This window comes from Acanthopagrus latus, chromosome 22, assembly GCF_904848185.1.
Source record: "Acanthopagrus latus isolate v.2019 chromosome 22, fAcaLat1.1, whole genome shotgun sequence".
Lineage (NCBI taxonomy): Eukaryota > Metazoa > Chordata > Actinopteri > Spariformes > Sparidae > Acanthopagrus > Acanthopagrus latus.
Window position 1 is genome coordinate 15,682,863 of NC_051060.1, and position 21,313 is coordinate 15,704,175.

General features: G+C 43.9%; 1 protein-coding gene across 2 annotated transcripts in view; it reads left to right on the forward strand.

Moving 5' to 3' along the window:
• usta (uronyl 2-sulfotransferase a) overlaps positions 1-21,313 on the forward strand; it is a 59,817-nt gene that overhangs the window by 34,056 nt on the left and 4,448 nt on the right. For both annotated transcript variants that reach the window (XM_037087424.1, XM_037087425.1), the window contains 4 exons: positions 704-747; positions 7,694-7,849; positions 15,438-15,517; positions 15,633-15,786. In XM_037087424.1, coding sequence (XP_036943319.1) covers positions 704-747; positions 7,694-7,849; positions 15,438-15,517; positions 15,633-15,786 — 434 coding nt within the window. The remainder of the gene's footprint in view (positions 1-703; positions 748-7,693; positions 7,850-15,437; positions 15,518-15,632; positions 15,787-21,313) is intronic.

A 21,313-nucleotide genomic window follows, 5' to 3' on the forward strand; every position in this document is an offset into this window, starting at 1 on the left:
CTGACCGATACTCTTGTTTGAAGCTGATGCTGATATTGATATTGGGAAGTAAAATCCCCAAAATGGATATATCAGCCAGTATATTGTGCACAGTTTAACCTTATATGAAGATTTTCCGTAATAAATATATATAATAAGTAAAATTAAAAAAAATATAAAATATAAAAAGTACAATGAATTGGCAACAACCAAAACCTGAACCAGATAACCACACTAACAAAAATAAAGCTTTCATATTATGGACCCATAGCTACGCTTTAGGGTTCAGGTTCTGATAAAGAAACATTTAATCCTTTATCAAAGTCCAAAGAAACCCACGTATCTCTATTTGCCATAAACCTTTCAGCATTGTGACAGCGCACGTCTGCTAGTTTAATGGGTTTTTAATAGTTCATGTGTTACGTGGAAAAAAGTAGGATTTTCTCAACCTGTAAAGAAAAGCGTCATCTGTCGATTTATCTGAAATATTCATGATTTTCATTTGGCATTGGTGAGATGTGTGAATTTTTAGAATTGAAGAATTGCCTTTAGATTAGTGTTACATAATCCTCTTTAACGCTCTTTAACATCTCTCGGGTTTCTCGATATGCCATCAAGCGATAAATACCTGCATCTTTTTATGCTGACGACCTGTGAAGTAGTTGTTCGGATGCCCAGTCTTTTCTTCACAAATCCTCACACTCATACTTTCTTGTCTCTGCAGGTGAATCCACGTATCTGGATGACCACGGACCTCCTGCTCCGAGAGTAAGCCCTCCTCCCCATCTCTCTGTGTCATGTCATGTTTCCCCTCTTTCTCCTCTCTTATACCATTTTCCCCCTTTTCTGACCTTTCCATGTACCCCCCCACCCGACCCCCCCCCCGACCTCTCCATCTCTGATGTGTCTCTGATGTGCTGCCCTGAGAGCCGGCTCAGTCCAGTCCAGGATAAGAGTTAGGCTTGTGCGAGGGGGAGCCGCGTGCAAACCCCGTTCCAAATACCGACTAGACCTGGCCTCGGCGCTACAGTAAATGCTCTGAGCGCACGCCCGTGTTCCTCACGCACGCGCATACAGCGCCCGCCGACACAGGCGCCTTGTGTTCATCCAGCTGCGTGTCTGCGCGACTATCTCTCCTCTGTGCTCCCTCTTTCCCTCGCTGCCAACTTCTTTCTTGCCCCCTTGTTCATTATTCCCCCCCCCCTTTATCGACCGCCACCTCGTTTTCACCTCATTCTTCGCCAATTTAATATCTGAAGGAAGAGTTGGTGTTGTTTTTTGTTTTGTTAGGTTTTTTTTTTACTGGCTGATCTGGTTTGGTTACAGGTTTGTTTGCGAGCAGCTGTAGCTTAAAGTCACATCTGGGCTTTGTTTGTGTGAGTTCTGTGTTTACAAAGCCTGTGACGGCCAAAAAAAAAAGCCAAAAGCCAAACCGAGGCCGACCACAGGGCTTGTCTCGCACAGATAATAGCGAAGTGTTATTTATACGTAACAAACTGCGGCTGACCGGAACACTGTGGTGAGGTCGTCGGAATTTGCAGGAGAAAAGTCGTCAAACAGAGGTTTATGTCTCACTTAGGACGGGCCCGCGATGCCAGGTTACTGTATACATAACTGTCGGTTCGATGCCAGGAGTCCAGTATTATACAGGCTTGCGCTGAGTAAATAAGGTCTAATGACGTTTGCATCATTCATGGTTGGAGGTTGAGCGTAACAGCTTGACTCCGTCCTGAGTGTTTACGTTATCACGTGAACACACGACTGAGAAAATTTTGACAGAGAAAAGTGTGAGTTTTTACTTATTCATTCATTTTGTTTTACAGAGGCAAGTTTCTTCAGCGTCTGCAGCTTTTGAACAAGCACATGATTACTGCTGTTTGTCGCTGCGAAACAATTTGGACTCGGTGTCACTCTGATTTGATGAAAATGTTCATACACTCACAACAGTATTGATCATCCTCTGTGATTAATGTTGGCCAGTAACAATAGGCTTTTCAAAAAGCAACCGGTGTTTTGAGACTTTTTGGCATCCATCACCTCACTTTCCCACGAGCATCCTTGCCAGTTGGAGATGCACAACCGTCGTAACTTAAAACATCTATTACGCCTAGCAAAGCAAAAGTGCTGAAGTGTTGTGGCACGACACAAGAGCTGCGCTCGCCATTTACCGTTCAGCTGTTTTTTATTGTTATTTCACTTTCTATTGGTTTCATACTAAGGTTGCGGGCATCCTACAATATTTTGTTTAAGCGTCCTTACACTTTTCAGGGCCCAAAAACCTGCAGCCATCATGCAGTGAAGATACAAATGATTTAGTTTGGCTTTACTTTTTCCATTCATTTCAGTGTTCGTTTTCGTATTTTTTTATATTGGATTAGTTCAGAAATACAAACACAACACTTTTCCTGATGCTTGTTGCGTTGATATATACAGACTATAACTGAAGACTTTCCTGCGTTTTGTTTTTTTATTTTTGTTTTATTTATTTTTCTCCACACTTATTTTTACTTTGTAGTTTAGTTTTAATTGAACACACACAAGTTTAAAATCAGTGTCTCTCCCTCTTCAATCTGGCTCGTTGACATAAAATTCAGACACTTTTCAGGCTTTGCCATCTACATAAATCCTCAACGCATGCAGACGAGGCTGACTGTGATTACACACCAGCTGCTAACTTTGAGTGATTCCGTATCTGTCGCCGTCACATCTCCCCAGACGGAAGATCCTAACGCCATGTCGGCGGCGAGCGCTACTTCAGCTGCGTCTCTCATTATCTTTTTTTTTTTTTTTTGTCGATGTCCCTGCTGCAGCTGAGATTGATCAGGTCGGTCGCGGCGCGGTGTGTTCCGAGGGTTTTTCTGGATGGCGTAAATGTAGGGGAAAAGCTCAGAAGATCCGAGTTGAAAGCTCGACGTAAATGAGAGCGCATGGAAAAACCACGCCGCTCTCAGAATAGAGTAAAGAGTCTTTATGTGTATGGAAGCATGACAAGAATGTCCCCTCTATGTCTGTACACAAGTGTAAGCTGTGTTTTCTAAATATCACTTTATGGAGTTCATTTCCCATTGTGTATGTATTTTCTCCTAATTTCTTAATTACGCTTAATCGTAAACAGAAGAGTTTACAGGCACCATAGTGATTTTCATTAATAATCCAAGTCTGAGCTGTTAGTTAGACATAGTTGTGTGCTAATGTTTTCCATATTTAATGAAGATTGGAAGACAAAAACGGAACATCTGCATGCCATTAATGTCTTTATATTTCTGCATCAAACAGGCGTAAAAACATTAGCGATGGCACTCTGAAAATACTGTCAGAGTTTCCTCATTTCCTCTCAGCCACTGGAAATCAATTCATCTCCTTTCAGATAAACATCTTCGGACGGATGCTCAGCCGCCGCGGCTACTTTTCAGAGCAGCGGACTCCCACATTCCCTCCTTCTCTCCGAGCGAGAGTGGGGATGAATGGATGGGTCGTTAATAACAGGAAGTGCTGAGAATCATAATGTGTTGAAACGTGTTTTTTTTTTCCTAACACGGTGTGGGATGAGCAAGTTTGACTGTAGGGAGCGATGAACCCCGGAGCAGGGCTAAGTCAGTCAAAAGTGTAAAGTTAACGGTGTTGAACTGTGTTTCCAGGAACTAGAGCAGGAAGATGGATGAGTGTGTGTGTGTGTGTGCATGTGTGTGTGTGCGGTGGTCCTCATACGTGGCAGACCAGGACGTGTGCTCAGACTTGCAGTTATCTGGTCGACGGCTGCAGCCAGCAGAATTATGTCCATTCTTCCTCAGAAATGGGCGGTTCAGGGCCCGCGACAGACGGAGATGGTAATTTATGTGTGTTTGTTGAACCAGCGTCTGAAAACAGCAACAGAGGTTTTTTGGTACGAGTGCGTGGGCAGGGTGCCGGAAGGAGAAGAGGACACTGAGAGGAGTGAAAGTGGAAGAAGAGAGAGCGTGAGAGAGAGGAAAAGGTGCGGGACAGCTCATCCCCTCTAAAGTCTGCTCGATACTGGCTCGCCGGCATCGGAGCTGTAAATACCACCAACAACGGCCCTGACACTCGGGAGTGGGAGCGGCCAGATCAGACACGGTGGAAAACAGCCATGTTACATAAACGCTTTTTTTTCACACTGCAGATCGACTATTGACAGAGTCCCTGACTGGCAGACCCTGCGAACATTTCTCCCAGCGTGCATCAGAAACCCAAGCTCTGCTGAGCGGGAACAACAATAGCACGAACTGAAAGGTCGCCCTTTCAGCGCTGTCAGTGCCGGCAGGAGATTTGGACTTTTGATGGCATCGCCGAGGTTTTTTTTTTTTCTTGCGTTACACAACACCAGGCTGTCCGAAGTCTGACACAGCCATTTGTCATCATATCAGCGGGAACTGGTGTCCTGCAAAAAAAAAAAAAACACTGCATGTATTTCATCCGCCTCATTATTGTGATAAGCTGAGAAGTCTGTAGTTATTTGGCAAAACACAGAGGAATGTTGGAACACTGTCCAAGCAAGCCATCTCCTGTTTGCTCAAAATCATTTTCCCCTGTGAAATGTTTGCCATTGACCCTGATTTGTGTTTTTCTTTTTTTCTTTTTGTTTGTGAATGCCAACAGCCTCCAACCTATAAAATGTCAAGTTTGACAATGTGCCAATTGGTAATAACTCTGGATCACCACAACCCTTTTGAGGGGGGTTTTCTCCCCATTCGTTCTGGGTAAAATTCATATTACGGTGTTGTATTGGTGCCAGTGTAACCAGCAATGTCTAACCCGTACGTGTTGTGTTTTGATAAAGAGGAGGAGGATATCTCTGGAGGCAATCTCCGATTACGGCTGATCATAGACTTATTAGTTAACGTACTGCACAATACATTTAAAGGATAAGTTCACCCCAAATGTAAAAATTCAGTCATTACTCGCTACTCAACGCTAATGGAAAGTCTCCTAAACAACTGAGGTTGACGGGGACTTGTTTTAAAGCAAACAAAAACAAAATGTGAATGTAATCCAAGTCTCTGGAAGCCCCCTCGATCCCAAACTGACTCTGAAAACATGGAATTTATGCCTACGACGTAAGGTTGAGCTTGTGCACCCTTTTCAGATGGGCTGATTTTAGCATAACAGCTACAGTGAGGATTGTACCTTGAGAAGCGGTGTATATAACGTCTTTTCAAATCAATTTGGGATTGCAAAGCTTTTTGACAAACTGTACAGAGCCGATTACTGTTTAGTTTAGGTTGTTTTTTTTTTTTTACGTTCTTACACAAGTCCCCATCCACTTCAGTTGTTTCGGAGAACGCTGTTTTGCTGTGTTGCTCCAGAAATGTTTTGTGGACTGTTAAACTTCACCTGACTGTCCATCTGCATCAGGCTTAAGAGATCCATCCATCCATCCATTATCTGTACATTATATGTACGCCGCTTAATCCTCTGCAGGGTCGCGGGGGGGCTGGAGCCTATCCCAGCTGACTTAGGGCGAAGGCAGGGGACACCCTGGACAGGTCGCCAGTCTATCACAGGGCTTAAGAGATAACAACTGAATTTTCATTTTTTCCAGTTAGGTTATCCTTTAAGCTAGCAAGCAAACTCAAAAATATGATTTAAAAAAAAAAAAGTCCGACAATGAAGTCACTTACCTCTCCTGTGGGGTACGACAGCAGAGGGGGGGTAATGTTGAGAAACATCTCATACAGGGAGGACACATGAAATTAACTCTCCACATATGAGGTTATAGTTTTCTTTTCACACGTACAGTATTGCTGCCATCTAACTGACCTTGTAACACCTTGGTGACTCCATGCTGGGTCAATGTAGACATCGTCTGTCAGTGTTTAATCTTTGATGCAAGGGACCGCTGTACTGTAACGAATAACAGTGTTCCAGCCCAGCGACATGAGCTGATGCACACCTTTCAACGGAACCTGTAACAGCTTGTACAAAAAAAAAAAAAAGTTAGTTTTCCCAGTACACCCCACCCTCATCCTGGGGCGAATGCACTGTGTATTCTTTTCATATTGTGTTAAACCAGTTCGATCTCTCATCATGTCTGGTAAAACGCTCTGGTTCTAGTAAGTGCGATCGATCGTCATCAGGCTGTATTTTTATTTTTTTTCTTCCCTCTAGTCTGCTTTCACTTTTGTCCATCTATTCAAAGAGGCCCTTGTTGTTGTTTTTTTTTTTTTGGGTGGGACTGCTGGTTTTGGAGAAGACAAGACAAAATCAGCAAGTGCGTTTCGGGCCACGCTGAGCGCTGTGGCGCTGAGACTGCCGTCTGTGGCTCCGGAGCTGGAAACGCACCCAGATTGACTAAAGATGTGATAGGAGTTCATGTCCGCAGCGGAGGGAGGAAAAACGAGCAGACAAGGGCCGGAATTCATCTGGAATCAGTCTGTCAGTCAGTAAGCAATGTATAAAAGTAGCAAATTTGTTTCGCAAACCAGCCGTCCCATGGGCCGGCGAGCGAGTCAATTCAGTCGGACTTGCTTCCAAACAGTCTGTCAGATATCCAGATTCCCCCTGGGTAAAGGCACAATCACCATTCCAGACCGGGAAGAATTCATCACTGCCACGTTTTTTTCCCCCCACATCTGATTTACAGGAAGGCTTTATTTGAAGTGATGAGGGGAGATGGTTTTTGTGGCAACGCAGAACTGATGCTTCTTTGTTTTTTGGGGTAGATCTCTATCACTTTAAAGAAAAAGGGCCTTCCAGATGTCGTTAATGTGACCCCGTCTTCCCGTTCGTCCCTAACTGGCCCTCGTTTTCTGTCGCTCGTGTTCTCACTGGCATGCTCAACTTGGCCAGTCCTCATTCTTAAGGGGCCACTTGAGTAAACCTCGTTGGCCCTCAGGGATAATTGCCAAATTAGTGCATTCTTGCTGCCCCCTCGCCACTACAAAAGCGAGCCCCATGTTTCCGTATCAGCCACTGCTTCCTCCTCCTCCCCCTCCTCGTGAGATTTACAGTAACGAGCCGTGTTTTCAAAACCTTTTTTTCACAATTACAGCACCCCCCCTTTCTCTGAATCACTGCTGAGCTAGTTGTTTAATTGGTGAGTCACAAGGCGTGTGCGTGCACATGCTGTGGCCTGTGTGTGTGTGTGTGTGTGGGCGTGCATGTGTTTTTAGTCATAGAAAACTCGGAAAGGGTTGTGTCGGTATCGCTCCTCGGAAGAGGCCGGCAGAATCTCTGAGTTCAGTGGAGGAATGAGCACACGGTGCAAGGAGAGAAAATGAAAGTGTGCACTCAGTCTTTGTGTTTGTTTGTGCATGTGTGAGCGCGTGTGTGTGTGTGTGTGTGTGTGTGTGTGTGTGTGTGTGTGTGTCCTGGCTGGAAGGAAATATGTCGCAGGGTCAATTGAGTCCAGCCCCAGGGAGGAGTAGATGTGAGAAACAGAGGTCAAAGGTCTGAGAAAATGAGGCAAGAGAATCCAGTCGTAGCCTAATGAATTTCTTCAGTGTCCATCTTTGTTTTCTCCTCTTTGTGTCACTTTTGCACGCTTTGTGTCTTTTTCTTTTTCCGCCCCTCGTGTCCAGATTTGTTGTTCCACTCAGTGCACTGAAATGTGCTCAAAATACAGTATAGCGTATAGAAGTTTTAAAAAAGATATGTTTGTTTAAGCTGGTTAGTAACAAACAAGGAAGAACCAACTTAGTTAAATCTGTATATCAATGTTTTTCTGTGTGTGTGTGCGCGCGTGTGTGCATGTTCACAGGTGCTCCCGTTCCCCAGCCAGGTGGTTTACAACCGTGTGGGGAAGTGCGGCAGCCGGACGGTGGTCATCCTGCTGAGACTGCTGGCCGAGAAGCACCAGTTCAACCTGGTCTCCTCAGACATCCACAATAAAACGCGCCTCACCAAACATGAACAGGTGAGCTGAATGAAGGCGATGGCGGGGGGAACGAATGGGAAGACTCGCGGTTGGCATGCAAAAGAGCGACACTTTTTCACCTCTGTCTATTTGTCTGCTGAAAAAAACATGGTCATTTACGTGGCTGGTATCTATGAGCGAGCCCAGTCCTGATAAAAAGTCATCCGTGTGGTCGGCTCTGGAGAGTTTAATTTAATGGCTAAGCAGTTATGGGTGGTGTACAATTTAGACTGATGCAGGATTCTGCTCGATTGAATTAGAACGGGACTTTTTTGGCAGAAATTTGCACATGTAATGCAAAAAAAAAAAGGCTTGTTCACTTGCTCCTCCTAATCGCAGTCAAGTTTCAAAATTACAAACGAGAGCAGTCAGCCTCTTCCCCATTTCCAAGTGACAGCAGACGAAAGGAAAACCTAAAATTACATGTAATTAGTCAAGCTGAGAAAACCTCCAGATCCATTTAGAGGCTGTTTAGTACCTGCAGATGATTCTAGTAAAACATGGTCTTCATCAGGTGATGGAGTTTCACCCAAATCATGAAGAAATCAATGCTCAAGCTATAGTCAATCTGCTACCATATATTAAAACCAACGTATTCTTCATTGTTGGGGCCCCTGTGGGTTTTCAGGATCCTTCATCTGAAGCCGCTACTTAATGCATTCATCATCTCAGGCCAAAATCACCTAACTTCCAGTAGAGTCAGAGCAGCTGCTGTTGCCTAATTCTTCGGGGCAACGAACAGCTTCCCCAGCCGACAGCAGGTAACGCTGTATTTAATAACAAAAAGACATGATTTGGATTTTGCACTTAGCTGTGTGGTTTCAGTGGACACAACAGCAGCAGGAGCTCATTCGCTGTTGTGTCTTCCATTCAGTGTGAGAACAAGGGTGAAAAAGGGAGACTCTCCTTTTTATTATTTCCTGAAATATCTCGAGGACACGAGTGTTGGCTTTACAGAGGAAAAACTGCTTTCTTTTAGAAAACCGCAGCAGTTTGAGACACTGAGTAGCGCTGGCTTGTGCCAGTCGGAACGCCAATTCAGAACTGAATGGCATGGATTTATATTTTGGTCGTTAAACACGCGCAATCTTTCTCTCACAGCTGGACTTTTTCCACTGACCCCTGATAAATAACGTAAATTAAATATTTTTCCACTCACATTAGGGTTGGCTTCACTGGGCACTGATGTGGACATGACTCCAGACTGTAGTTCCAAAACAAGCCCAGTTTTTTGGCCCGGAAAGACCCAGGCTTCGACCAGATGATTTGTGGTTCAGGCTCCTGTGGGGGCGGCTGGGCTGACAACCTGTTGATGAAGGTTCGCCGAGGTCACAGTAATTCCAGGTGCTATATCTTATCGCAACTGGCCTTGTCTCAACTGGAATTGTCACCATCAGTCCAGCGGTAGAGGGAGTGTTCACAAAGGGGTCGTCATATCATAAGTGTAACCTCTAACCGCTGCTAACTGCTAATGTTAGCTGGTTAGCTCAGTTAGCTGTGCAGCTAGAGGTCCTCACTGGGAGTTTTTGAGAACCGGGGTGAGTGTTTGTGTTTGAACTGCTAGCAGAGGAGCTTTACACCGGGACAGGCCAGAGCTAGCTGGTTGGCACGCTGCATACATCATGAGGTCAAAATAAAGGTCTCTGAAATGTTGTCAAAAACAGGCATAAGAAATATCAAACACCTAAGATTAGTTTTTCAGTTTTTATGGATGGATGTTAGCTCGTCTGCCAGGGGTCTAAAGCAGTAATCACACAGTTTTGTGCTTCCAAGGATCAATCAGCAAATCATTAATCACCAAGCAAGTTGAGTCATCTAATGTTCATTTGTAATGCTATTTGTTGTCTTTTGTAGTTTTTCTTGAAAACAGATGTGGGGTTGATTATATTTGTTGATACACATGATTTGATTACTCTATCTGAATAATAACACTTTTTCCTCGTGTTAGTATAACGCCTGTACCTGAAAACATGTACTTTAATTCAGTACCTATACCATCATTCAAACCAAGCTCCAGACGTTAAGTAGCTGACCCTGACCTCTGAGATTCCCCTAACAGTTGCAGGAAAAGAGAGTTCCACGACTCACATCGATGCCTTTCTGGAGCAGCAAACGCATAAATATTTTCATTCCTCTGAGCCGACGTGAGACCGAGCTTCTCTCGTATGCACTTTCGGTCATCGACATTTTCCCGTTTACGCCGTGCATCCTCCTTCAGTCATCTGGGTGACTTAACTGTGTGTTTGTGTGGGAGGACTGCTGCGGTGACTCACATCCTTTCATGGCGGTATTGACGGCATCCTTGAGCAATAAGCTACGACTAACCACTTTTGAATTGGTCAGCAGATGCCAAACACTAGTTACCGACTAATTTTGATGCAAATGTCACCCCCCCCCCGAATGTTTTTCGTGGATTTTTTTAACGCCGGATATTGTGGACGAGAAACAGTAAGATGTCATAAAGCAATAACAGGAAAACAAACCGACCCCTCGATTCTATCGACTGATCTGTGCGCGAGCCAATATAGAAAACAGCCCACTTGCTTATCCGACCATTAACACCCTGAGACGCCGGCTGCACACAGAGTGGCAGAACACCATAAGATTCATTAATTTGCTGGACATAAAACATCTTTGTGAATGTTCCCGAGCAGAGCGAGTGTGTGCATTCCAGTGTCAAAGAGTGTGAGAGACTGTTAAAGAGTGTGTGCCTGTGCTTGTGTGTGCGTGCGATTCTGTAAAGTGCGCCTCCGTCTTTTTGTGTGTTTATTTGCGCGCGTGTGTTGACTTATGCAGATGCCAGACGCGCGTCGCCTAAGTTTAGAGGTGCTGGTCTCATCAGTTGTGGTTCCGCCCTCGAGACTGCAGCATTCGGACCACTCTCCAGCTGGCTCTCCCAGCGGTCCGCTAATGGGTTTGCGCAGGGTTGATGCCTCGTGCGTGGGTTTGCCAAAAAAAAAATAAAAAGTGAAGGTGCCTTATTAGTCTGGAACTTTGCAGAGCTCTAGCAGAATTTGAGGCGTATAGTGACCCATCTGTCCCTTTTTACAGCACGGTGGGGTGGCAGGGATGGGGGGGGAGACAGGCTCAGTGGGAGAGAAAGAGGTTTAAGACATTTCGCAGGAAAGGAAAGAAAAAAAAATCTAGGGGAAAAAAACTCCAGAAACGGAAAAGACAGCATCTTTATTGTGGGCATGTCTGCGTTCATGTGGTGATTCTGTTTCCTCCCGCTCACCAAGAACGTTAACCGGCAGACAGATGCTCCGCAGCCAGGAACGCTGTGTATCTGGATCACACAGCCGCAGATGCGCACACGCCAGTGTGAGTGTCTGACCCAAGTGCAAACACAGATTGTAAATAGTAGCATCTCATCAGCTGCGCTCGGAGCAACAGTTTTTCAGGGGGATCTCTGGCTGCTGAAACGTGTGCCTTTAAAGGGGCAATATGTTTCAGAATAAATTCAGAATAAAACATAAATCAATTGCATGTGATTACATTGTTGTCAAACACTTCTATGTACATCTAAACAGCTAGCCTCGGCCCATCCTGTCTTCTGACAGACGTAAAGACAAGTTGAATGCAGGGCTGCAGCTTTCTGTGGGTTTTTTGCCTCTTCCTCCCGTTTCCCTTGATGAACCCTGCGTGGACGCCACAGGGGGCTCAGGAAGAAGGGAGGGGGGGTCGAGGGGTTGCAGGTATGCCTGGAATCTCAGACTGTCCTCCACTTTCCCTCCGTCTCCCTGCAGCTCTCCCTGGTAAATGAGAGGGGTTTGGGGGGGGGGCCGGACAGACCAGAGGGGTGGTTCAGAAAACAGACACACACACACACACATAAACTCACCAAATGTGCCAAATGGGTTCAGGGTCTGTGCATCAACCTGGTTGTGGGGGAGGGGGACATCAGGGGTTAGCTCTGGGCTAATTTGTCTGGACTAATGGTCAAGGGGGGGCAATTTGCTGAAAACAGGCTTTTTTTTTTCAATGCAGAATTGAAAAAGATTAATAGAGACGGAGCGTACATGAGGGAGCCAGGGAGTGGCAAAACAAATTCGACAGCACTGATGAAAGTTTCAAATTTTTACATTCTGCCGCAGAAGCAGAAGTGGATGCGGAGTGAGTGGAAATGTACTGAGTTTAGAGAGGAGAGGGAGGGTGTGAAGCCTAAATCTGACTGGGGCCTCAGATTAACTGTGTACATAAACAAGTATACATATTGCAGTCACTGTCCAAATAGTCCTGCTGTGACGTAACAGGTGCCCATACATAGTTTTAAAAAAGAGCAGGACATTCAAAGGGTTCCTCGGCGAATCAATGCCCTGCTATTAATCAATAGATTTTTTATATATATATATATTCATATAAAGAGCGATTCAAGCACATTGCGTCTTTCATTCCAAAGTGAAAGTATTTTACAAAGATTGTCACCATTAAGGGAAAAAACACTTTCGGTATTTCGGTGCATTGATTTGAGTAAACAACAACGCTTTTAGTGCACCATAAGAATTTAAAACATGCTGCATGCGGCATGTTTAAGTGCTTTATTTTCTCCCTTTGATCAGCATTCAATAGCTTTAAATAAATAACCACTAACAGGCTCAGAGGGACCAAACACTGAGACACAGAAGAGAGAAACTCTCTACTTTATCGGGACAAACTAGTTTGCTCTTTAGATTGCAGAGATAGAAAAATATAATATATAATGATAACATTTTTAGCCACTTGAAACACTATTACTCAGGGAAAGCCTTTTAGGTTGAGTCCCTAGACCCGCAGATACACTGTGAAATCCAACTACAGTGTTTTTTACTGTGATAAAAAATGCCTTTCCGGGCTCTGCACAGAAAGATGGCCTTGATTTCCACGACATGTTGCTCTCTGATCAGAATACAGCAATGTTTTCTTTGATTAACATATCAATTTGGTCACACAGATTATATGAGTGCACTGAATACAATTAAAAGAAACTTAATTTCCTTCGAAAAGCTTTCAAGATTGAATTTTTTAATCCAATAAATCTCAAATTAAATCTTCAGTCAATGCAGTCCTCAGTGTGTATATGAAAAACCTCACCTTGCAACAAATGGCGAAAACACAGAGTGTTGATTCATCCAGCTGTCTGTGTTTTCTCTGTAAAGCCAGTTCTCTTGAATCTATCAAATATGTAATGGAACAGAGAGAGACAATGTCTTCACTCAGTGAACCAAGGTTACAGTGTAACCATACAATGTCCCTGGTCCTTGAACTCCCACACCTACACTTCTACCTTCCCTCCAAAGTGTATGATCAATGAGAAGAAAATGATGTCTTCAGCAACACCTCAGCAACAACCACTGGACGGTTTGCCATGAAACTGTGTACAGACATTCATGTTCTTCCAAGAATCAGCCATAACTTTGGTGATGCTCTGGCTTTTCACTGAGCGCTGTCATCTGGTCAAAAGATTAACTTGTCCGATGATACCTGCAAAACTAATGACATCCCTGTCAAGCTGACCTGTAATTTGTTATCAGTGCTGATCGCCATATGTTAAACCTGGATGGTGAACATAATATCTGCTCAAGATGAGCATATTAACATTGTTGTAGTGAGCGTGCTGACACACTGTTGGCATGTAGGTCAGAGTAGTGCCGTGTAGTTCATCTCCACAGTAAAGGCTGAGGGAAAGAGCCTTAAAATCATCGTTTGGATACCTGTTTCCTACAGCCTGTTTGTTCAGGAGCGTCAAAAGCAGCGCATGTGTCAACACGGTTCACCTAAAGTGACTCTCATCTTCATCCTCAGCCTCTCCATTTGTTTGTCTCCTTTCCCCTCTATTCTACAGCCTACAGTTTCATTCAGTCCTTGGTCTCTGAGTTACTGTCTGGATAGCAGAGGGACTCGTGGAATTCCCCATGCAGCATTCAGATGTTGTTCATTATTTAGTTGTGCTGACGAGTTACCAGCACAGCCCGGCATTTTAAATGTTTCCTGTCACTTGCTGTTAGCTTTTCAGGCTAGACATGCTTATCGCCAAAACTCTTCATCTCTAAATCTCCCTATCCCCTTAAACCTGATCGAGGGGGAAGGTCACACAGCTGCCGCAGGGGAGTTGTACTATCAGATCTGACTTCAGTTCACATTCTCAGTCCGTCCTGCTTGGTTGTGCGCTCCCATTAGGAGAAGATTTGTTGTGTTTTGTAGTGGGAAGCCAGTGAGGGATCGTGTCCTCATCTCTGCAATACTGGCTTACACTAGTTGGTCAAGGGGGCAGCCATATTGCCAAAATAGATGTTGTACATTTCTGCAAATGATATGTTTAAACTTAACGTCACTTTATGTTGCAACTTTAGGTACAGTGTCCTACGTTTCTTGTGTCAGCACTGTCCTTCTCCTCCAGTTAGGTTCAGTGACAAAAGAACACTCGGTCAGGGTTCGAGCATGATCATGTTTTGGCTTAAAATACCTGTTTTGGTCAACAGGAACATGGGTGGAGATGTCCCAAGATCTCGTCAAACAACGCCAGTTTTGTCTCGACAATAAACAGCTGATGTCCCAACTTACTGTCAGAAATATCTGTTATTTTTTGTTATTTTTTTTTTTTTTCAGTCACTCCAATCACCAGTTTGGTAAATGGTTGCAGATGGTTCTACAAAAGGAACGGATTCATTTATTTTGCACTTTCTCACGTTAACAAGCAGGGAACAAATTAAAAGAACAATATGTACAGCAAATGATAATAATTGTCAGTATACTACCTACAAAGAGCTCTTGCGTTGAACATCGCAGTGTTATATGTACTGTTGACAAGTTCATGGCACAACCCAGCCCAACTCTTGGTCATTATTAGAATTAGACACATTATTTACTCCACTGGTGCAGAGACACTAATTTCTTGGATGCGTGAATGGGCTAACTGGGCCTCACATACAAAATGATTGCAACGTGGAGCTATGTATGTGAGGAATGACTAAGAGTTCAATCTCAGCTGCATGGTCTTTAGTCAAAGAGCTCATGCAAGGGATCTGCAGCGTACAGTATGTGGCACTACTATGATATCCCAGAAGTTTGTTTTGGCTACCGTGAGCCTCTCTCCATGCAGACCTGGAAAGCCTTTGGGGTGTTTTTTTTTCCCTAGCAGCAAGGGAAGAAGAAACTTGGAATAATTGCTTTAAAAATGTTGCCTTTTTTCCTGGGCACGACTGAGGGAAGAAACTAGATCTACGGTGATGGATGTTGTTAGATGAACAAAACGATGGGAAGGACGGAACTTGAGCGAGGTCAGTCCGTAGCGAAAGGGTCTGCAAATCGAATCAAGGTGGACCCACAGTCTGGATAAACACACAGCCAGAGTGACTGTTATGAATGGTTATGTGCTCAGTTCAAATATTAAGCCACTTTGGATGGGAATTTTTGGTTTTGTTTGACAGTGGCCTGAAGATGCTGATTGTCTTTTTTCTGCCTTGAAGCATCAGTGTAAGATGCCTCCAGCATATTTTTGATTTTTGGTTATCATCTGTTAATGCTTGCTTTCTACAACGGCGTCATGCATTGGCAAGTCTCGATATGATTCTGTCTAATCAGCGTTTTGTTTCTGTCGTTTGTTTCTCAGGTGGATCTCATGAAAAACATCAGCAATATTCCTCAGCCATTCCTTTACACGCGGCACGTCCACTTCCTCAACTTTACCAGGTAAAGCAGTGCACCAACATACTATGGCGATTAACAGCTGTACTTAGAAATACATTAACGCTAAATGTTTTTGGGTCCAGAGTTCATCTTTTTTTTTGTTTCTTGTCTCTGCAAGGTTCAGGATAGAGCAACCCGTCTATATCAACATAATCCGAGACCCCATCAACCGGTTCCTCTCCAACTACTTCTTCCGCCGCTTCGGTGACTGGAGGGGCGAGCAGAACCACCTCATCCGCACGCCGGGGATGAAAGACGACGAGAGATACTTGGTGAGAGCAGCCGTTAATTACTGTCGCTTAATAGTCTGGGATTTAAAATGTGCTATAAGTTACCTTTTGATAGGAACGTGTTAAATTCACCGTTTGTCTCTTCAGTCGAGCTTCAAACGGAGCGCAGTCATGCAGGCGCGCACAGGGCCTGCTGATTGATGAGCTGTAGTTTTGTGGCCAAAGATTTGCACCTGCCTGCCTTGAAGATGGGAAAGGTTTGGATGGGGGGGGGGGGGGATTCATTAACTGTAGGTGCGGTTTGAGCAGGCAGCATCCGCCGTTTTTCTTTCTGTTTCATAGCACTGCATCCTTGGCTGTAACATTGTGTCACATTTGCGATGCAGAGAATTGTCTGTGGGCTTTTCCTCAGAAAAAAAAAAACTCAGGGAGTGCATTTTATCATGATGACGCTCACCATTCATCAGTTTTACAGTTTTATCTCACCAAATACGTTCACCCAGATTTTATGTCACCTTACTATCTTTTTTGTTTTTTTTTTTTGGTTGCGAAATAAAAGAATCAAAGAACTGTTCATTTGGAAGAGACCGTGTAATATCAGACCGACTTCTCTGGTAGATGAGTCACGGTAAAGTAGTGAGAAATGCCCCAATTTGTTTTTGCTGCTCCATCAAGCAGCAAAAAAGGGGAAGCATGACACGTCTGAAGTCATTTGCCAGTTACTTGACAGTTCCTATCCTGTGACGTGACTGTTGTGCAAGCGTACATGGTGATGTCGATGCTGATGCCATACAAAGGTCCACTTGTACTCAGAGTCATAGAAAGAGAAAGAAAGGGAAGAAAACACAAAAAAGCTCCACTTTAAAGCACCAGTCCTCTATATCTATATATTTCAAATTTCAAAATAATAATAATATTATATAACAAGTTTTAATCACCATGAGCAAATACAGCATACAGCTCCTGTAACTGAACTAACTCCAGTGGTGGTGACACCTCTGGTTAACGTGATTCTGCGATCCACAGTGAACCTGTGCCCTTCTGTATATAGAGAAGCTTTGCAGCAATATTATTTGAAGAGCCAAACAAATACTGAAGCTTTTAGTCGTTTTTTCCCCTCTATCCTCCTTTCATCTTGATCCCAGTGCCCACAAACCCATTTACTCTCCTACGGACATCAACTAAATCAATGCCACGGATGTTTATGGTTTGAAATACTAATGCATTTGCGGTATTTGACAGAGCGGGTGCAGTTATTTTATGACCAAGTCACCGGCACGCCAACAACAGTGCTTTAAATCCGTATCTGTCTTTTGGTCCCACGCCAGCTGATTTCATAAAGAGGCTCAGTTGAGACATGAACTGAGATGTCCTATGCTCATTTCTTATTCTGCTAGGACCTTGATGCAGGCTAATTATAGAGGCATGTAAGATAAGAAATAAAAAAAATATCCTTTGTACAATATTATATGAAGACACTGTGTAATCATCCACAGAAGGTAAGGTAAGAAGAAAATAATCCAACAAGTCATCATGTGTCAACTAGATGATTGTTTTCTTGAGTTTGAGACAAACCTTAACATCCAAAAAGTTAAAGAAAATAGAAGCAACAGAACATTTCTTCCACACTGGAATATATTGAAACCACACTCTCTTTGAAGATGTTCAACACGTGGTGTTGCTGCAGGCAGAGGGGAAAGTTGTAAGGACACTAACCCAATATTTAAATCTGATTATGATTCCAATTAGAGACCTGATCTTGTTTAACCACATCAGGGAACTCGGGATTCCTACATCTGCCCCGCAGAGGTGTTTAACCCTGTAGCATCGTACTGAAGGGAATGCCTCTCGTATTTTGCAATACATGCCATTTGGAGCCTTGCTTTGAGTCTCAAGTTGCCATTTTGAACTCTGTTGAGTTTTATGGTGTTGAGCAGCTGCTCGAATACAGTTTGAGTTCATTTCAGTGCAGTTAGCGATGGAGTGACAAGCAAGGCAAAAGTCATTCTTAAAGTAAAGTTAAAGAAAGTCAGATAGGTTAGTTAGGCCCTCAGCCACACCCACTGTGTCTGCTCAGGCCTGTGAGAGCTGACCAATCAGACGGACACTACAACAGCGTGTGATTAGAGGTGCTGTGGCAAATGACAGTTTCTCAACAACATTATGTCCTCTCTGAGGATAATGAAGACCTTGCTTACCACTGTTCTCTTCTTACTACTGCCATCAACAACATAATATAATCCAAGTTATCGTTGGACTAGCCCCTTCCATCATGGCCGTCTTGTACATTAACCAGTCTGCCGGTCTCCTACGTCCTGGTAGGCTGCTCTAGAAATCAATCGTGTTTAAAAAAACAAAAGTAACTTCTCAATAGTCTCAAGAATACTGGAGTCAAATCGAATCTTTTATCAGTGTTCGTCATGTGAGTTCAAGTCCCCAGCTGGCGTCTGGAGTCCCGCGCCTTTGGTCCAATCAGATGCTGGAACTCACCTTAAGTAAAACGCACAACCACATGTGAGATCATAGGAGTAGGTCAGCAACAACAGACCACATTTCTCCTAGAAAAAAAAAACTGTTCAAAACAATGACTCTGTTAACACTGATTCAACAATCTGTGGGAAATAAATATCTAGTCAAAAAAGTGGTCATGCTCCCAATCATTCCTCCCACGCTCACTCCATACTGTCAGAGACCCTGAGAGCTCAGAAGGCCGCGCTGAGAGGCCGACTGGAGGAGTGAATGTCATTCTGTCTTGAGTCTGACTGGGTGTAATTAAGTATTGCACTGTTTTCCCTGGAGTTCTGGACCATGTGAGTTGAGTTATTAAAGTATGCAGACCACGGGGGCCCCTCGCTACAGTTAAGGGAAAGGGGGGCCGTGTCGCTGCAGACTGGCTTACCTGTGTGTGTGCTGTGTGTGTGCATGTGTGTGTGGGTGTGTGTAGACTCACTATACTTATGAGGACCAAGAGAGGGTTTAAAGCTGACTCAAATTTTCCATCTTGCTGGAACTCTTTTCTTTGTTTGGGGCAAGATTAGGTCATTAAAGTACAGTATGCGATGTTTTTCCTTGAGTCACTTATCTTGGCCTCTTTCCAGTCACTTAAGTTCAACTTTACTTCCTCAATATGGGACTCCGTCTATGGAAATATACAGAAGTGAGAATTTGCTAGCTTTATAGATATCCTGTCGCTGTATCATACCTTATCATACCTTAGAGAAGCAATATTTTCAGCTCTTGTTTCGCTTTTGCTGCTGTTGGTGTTATTTTATTTTATTTTATTTAATTTTTTGACTGACTGTGCTTGTTAGACACAATAATCAAGCTTACCTATTCAGCAAACACAAGCTCACAGTTGCTTGCTAAATCATATCTGCGAACAGTGGCTGCACGCATATGCTACATAAGCATATATTTATACACACACTGGCAAAATGTGCTGAACCTCACTGAAAAACCAATTATGGGGTTGATGGAGGAATGAATTCAGTGAACAACATGTGAGAGTTTTAATATTCACAATGTTAGCGAGGTAATAATACAAACTTGGAAATATTTATTTTTCATAACTGAAAAAAAAGGCTGTTCTTGGAGGTAAGGCCCCCATCACACTGTTTGAAGCTAGAAATGTGGCAGGCATGAAGCATGAAGTCATGTTGTCCTTTAAGGTCAGTTTGCTTTGCTAGTTTATTCAGTCATGAAGATGAGGAGAGTTTGATTAAAAAAAATCAGTGAATGAAGCTCTTTCTCTTCTGATTAGGTTTATTTCCCCAAAACTACAAACTGCATTTTTTAATATGTATTAAAAGAGGATCTAATGTTATGGTAGAACTGAGATTAACATTAAGTTTTATGGTTAAGGATTAGGATTTACAGCCTTCAGCCTCTGTCAGCTTGGATTGGAAGCAGCTGTCCACATTTGTATTTGGGGGTAGGGGAGGGCAGGCAGGGCCCTACCTGACAAATCAATAACCAGAAACAACGAGAAGCTTCAGCATTGATCCCCCAGAATCAATTTCACCCCACGGCGAGTTTTGTCGATAGCTCCAGTGCAGATCTAAGGCCAGGAGACGAATGTCCCCGCAAGTACAGCATCTCGGATATCTGTGTGTGTGTATCAGAGCGTGCCCCTGCTATGTCAACACCCGGTGTTCTGACTAGTCCTGGATATATCCCCTGCCTGGTGTGCATTAGCCCTGCCTGCCCCGTGCCGGGTGTATATGAGAGGTGTCAATGAAAGAACACTGTCAGTTTGCTAGCCGGGGCCGAGGGAACCTGATGCACGTGTTACTGAGACATTCCTGTGGTCGGCCTGGATTTTCCGTCGGTCCCCACACCCCTTTTTTACACACACATACACTGCGCTGTACTGCAGAGAGGCATGCGCCGGACACTTAGCTGCAGAGTGTACACACACACACACACACAGATGTGGCACTGAGCACATATACATTGACTGTCACGAAGGACTTAAACTGTGAGTTTTTTACTGAAGCATGAAAGGGTTTTTTTTTTTTAAAAAGCCAGCTCTCATTGATTTAAGTTCATATTCTGAGTACATTGTCTCCACGTGCTTAAAACACCTGCGAGTGTGCATGCAGACACCTGACAATGTGGTTTCCCCTCCAAAACCTGAAAAAACACAAGATTAGTTTTAGTTCAAAAACACTGGTGTGATCAGGCGAGATCAGGCAATTCCCACAGCAAGTCAGATTCGTCTGCCAGACTGTCAGTCATTCTGACTTTTACAATGGCAAACACACACGTAATGACGGAGGCTTAACTGGCATCAGTCTTGCCTTGGCATGCCTTGACATTAGAATCTGTGGGTCTGTGTACCTGTCACATAGTCCAGGTGCAATCTCATGTTGTATTAAGCAAGTACTGTCACGTCATTTCTGGATAGATTTCTGTTCATCGGAAACTTGCACGACAGGTTCTGTATTGTCTGGAAGTAGCTGACTCTCCACACACACCCCAGAGATATAGTTGCACAAGTGGCAAAGATCCACTCTAGAGCTACTTGCTCAGCACCAGATAGCAGACGGACAAAGTTAGCAATTAGCTGGTCAGCATAGCAGGTGGCAGTTAAAGAGTCAAATATTTAGCTCTGGAGGTGGTGGAGAACAAAAACGGAGCTAAAAGAAGATTGACTTTTGGGCTGAAATTCATCATACAGCTGGTGAAAGTGAGTCAGTGCTGTGTTTACCACTTGCTTTTCTGCTATATAGCTGAGAACGTCCGTTTCTGCAGGTCTGAATGTGAGTTGACCCAGTCTATCACTCTCATGCTTGCCTGATTGAAACGGATTCAGATTGTCCCAGGGGAAAGGGCCACATAATCAATTACTGCTGATTTAATTCATGCATACATTCCATTGAGTTAAACCGGATCCGGTTGTAGAGATTAGTGCCTTTTTTTTTCGCTACAGTTTCTGTGACTGCTCAGTCGGCCCTAATCCACACTGAGAATAGGAACAATGAGGCCGGGTGTGCACGCAGGAGCTCTCTCCGAAATACTAATGGGTTTCTCCGAAGAGAGTGCGTGTTGTCTGTCAGCTATGTGTGCG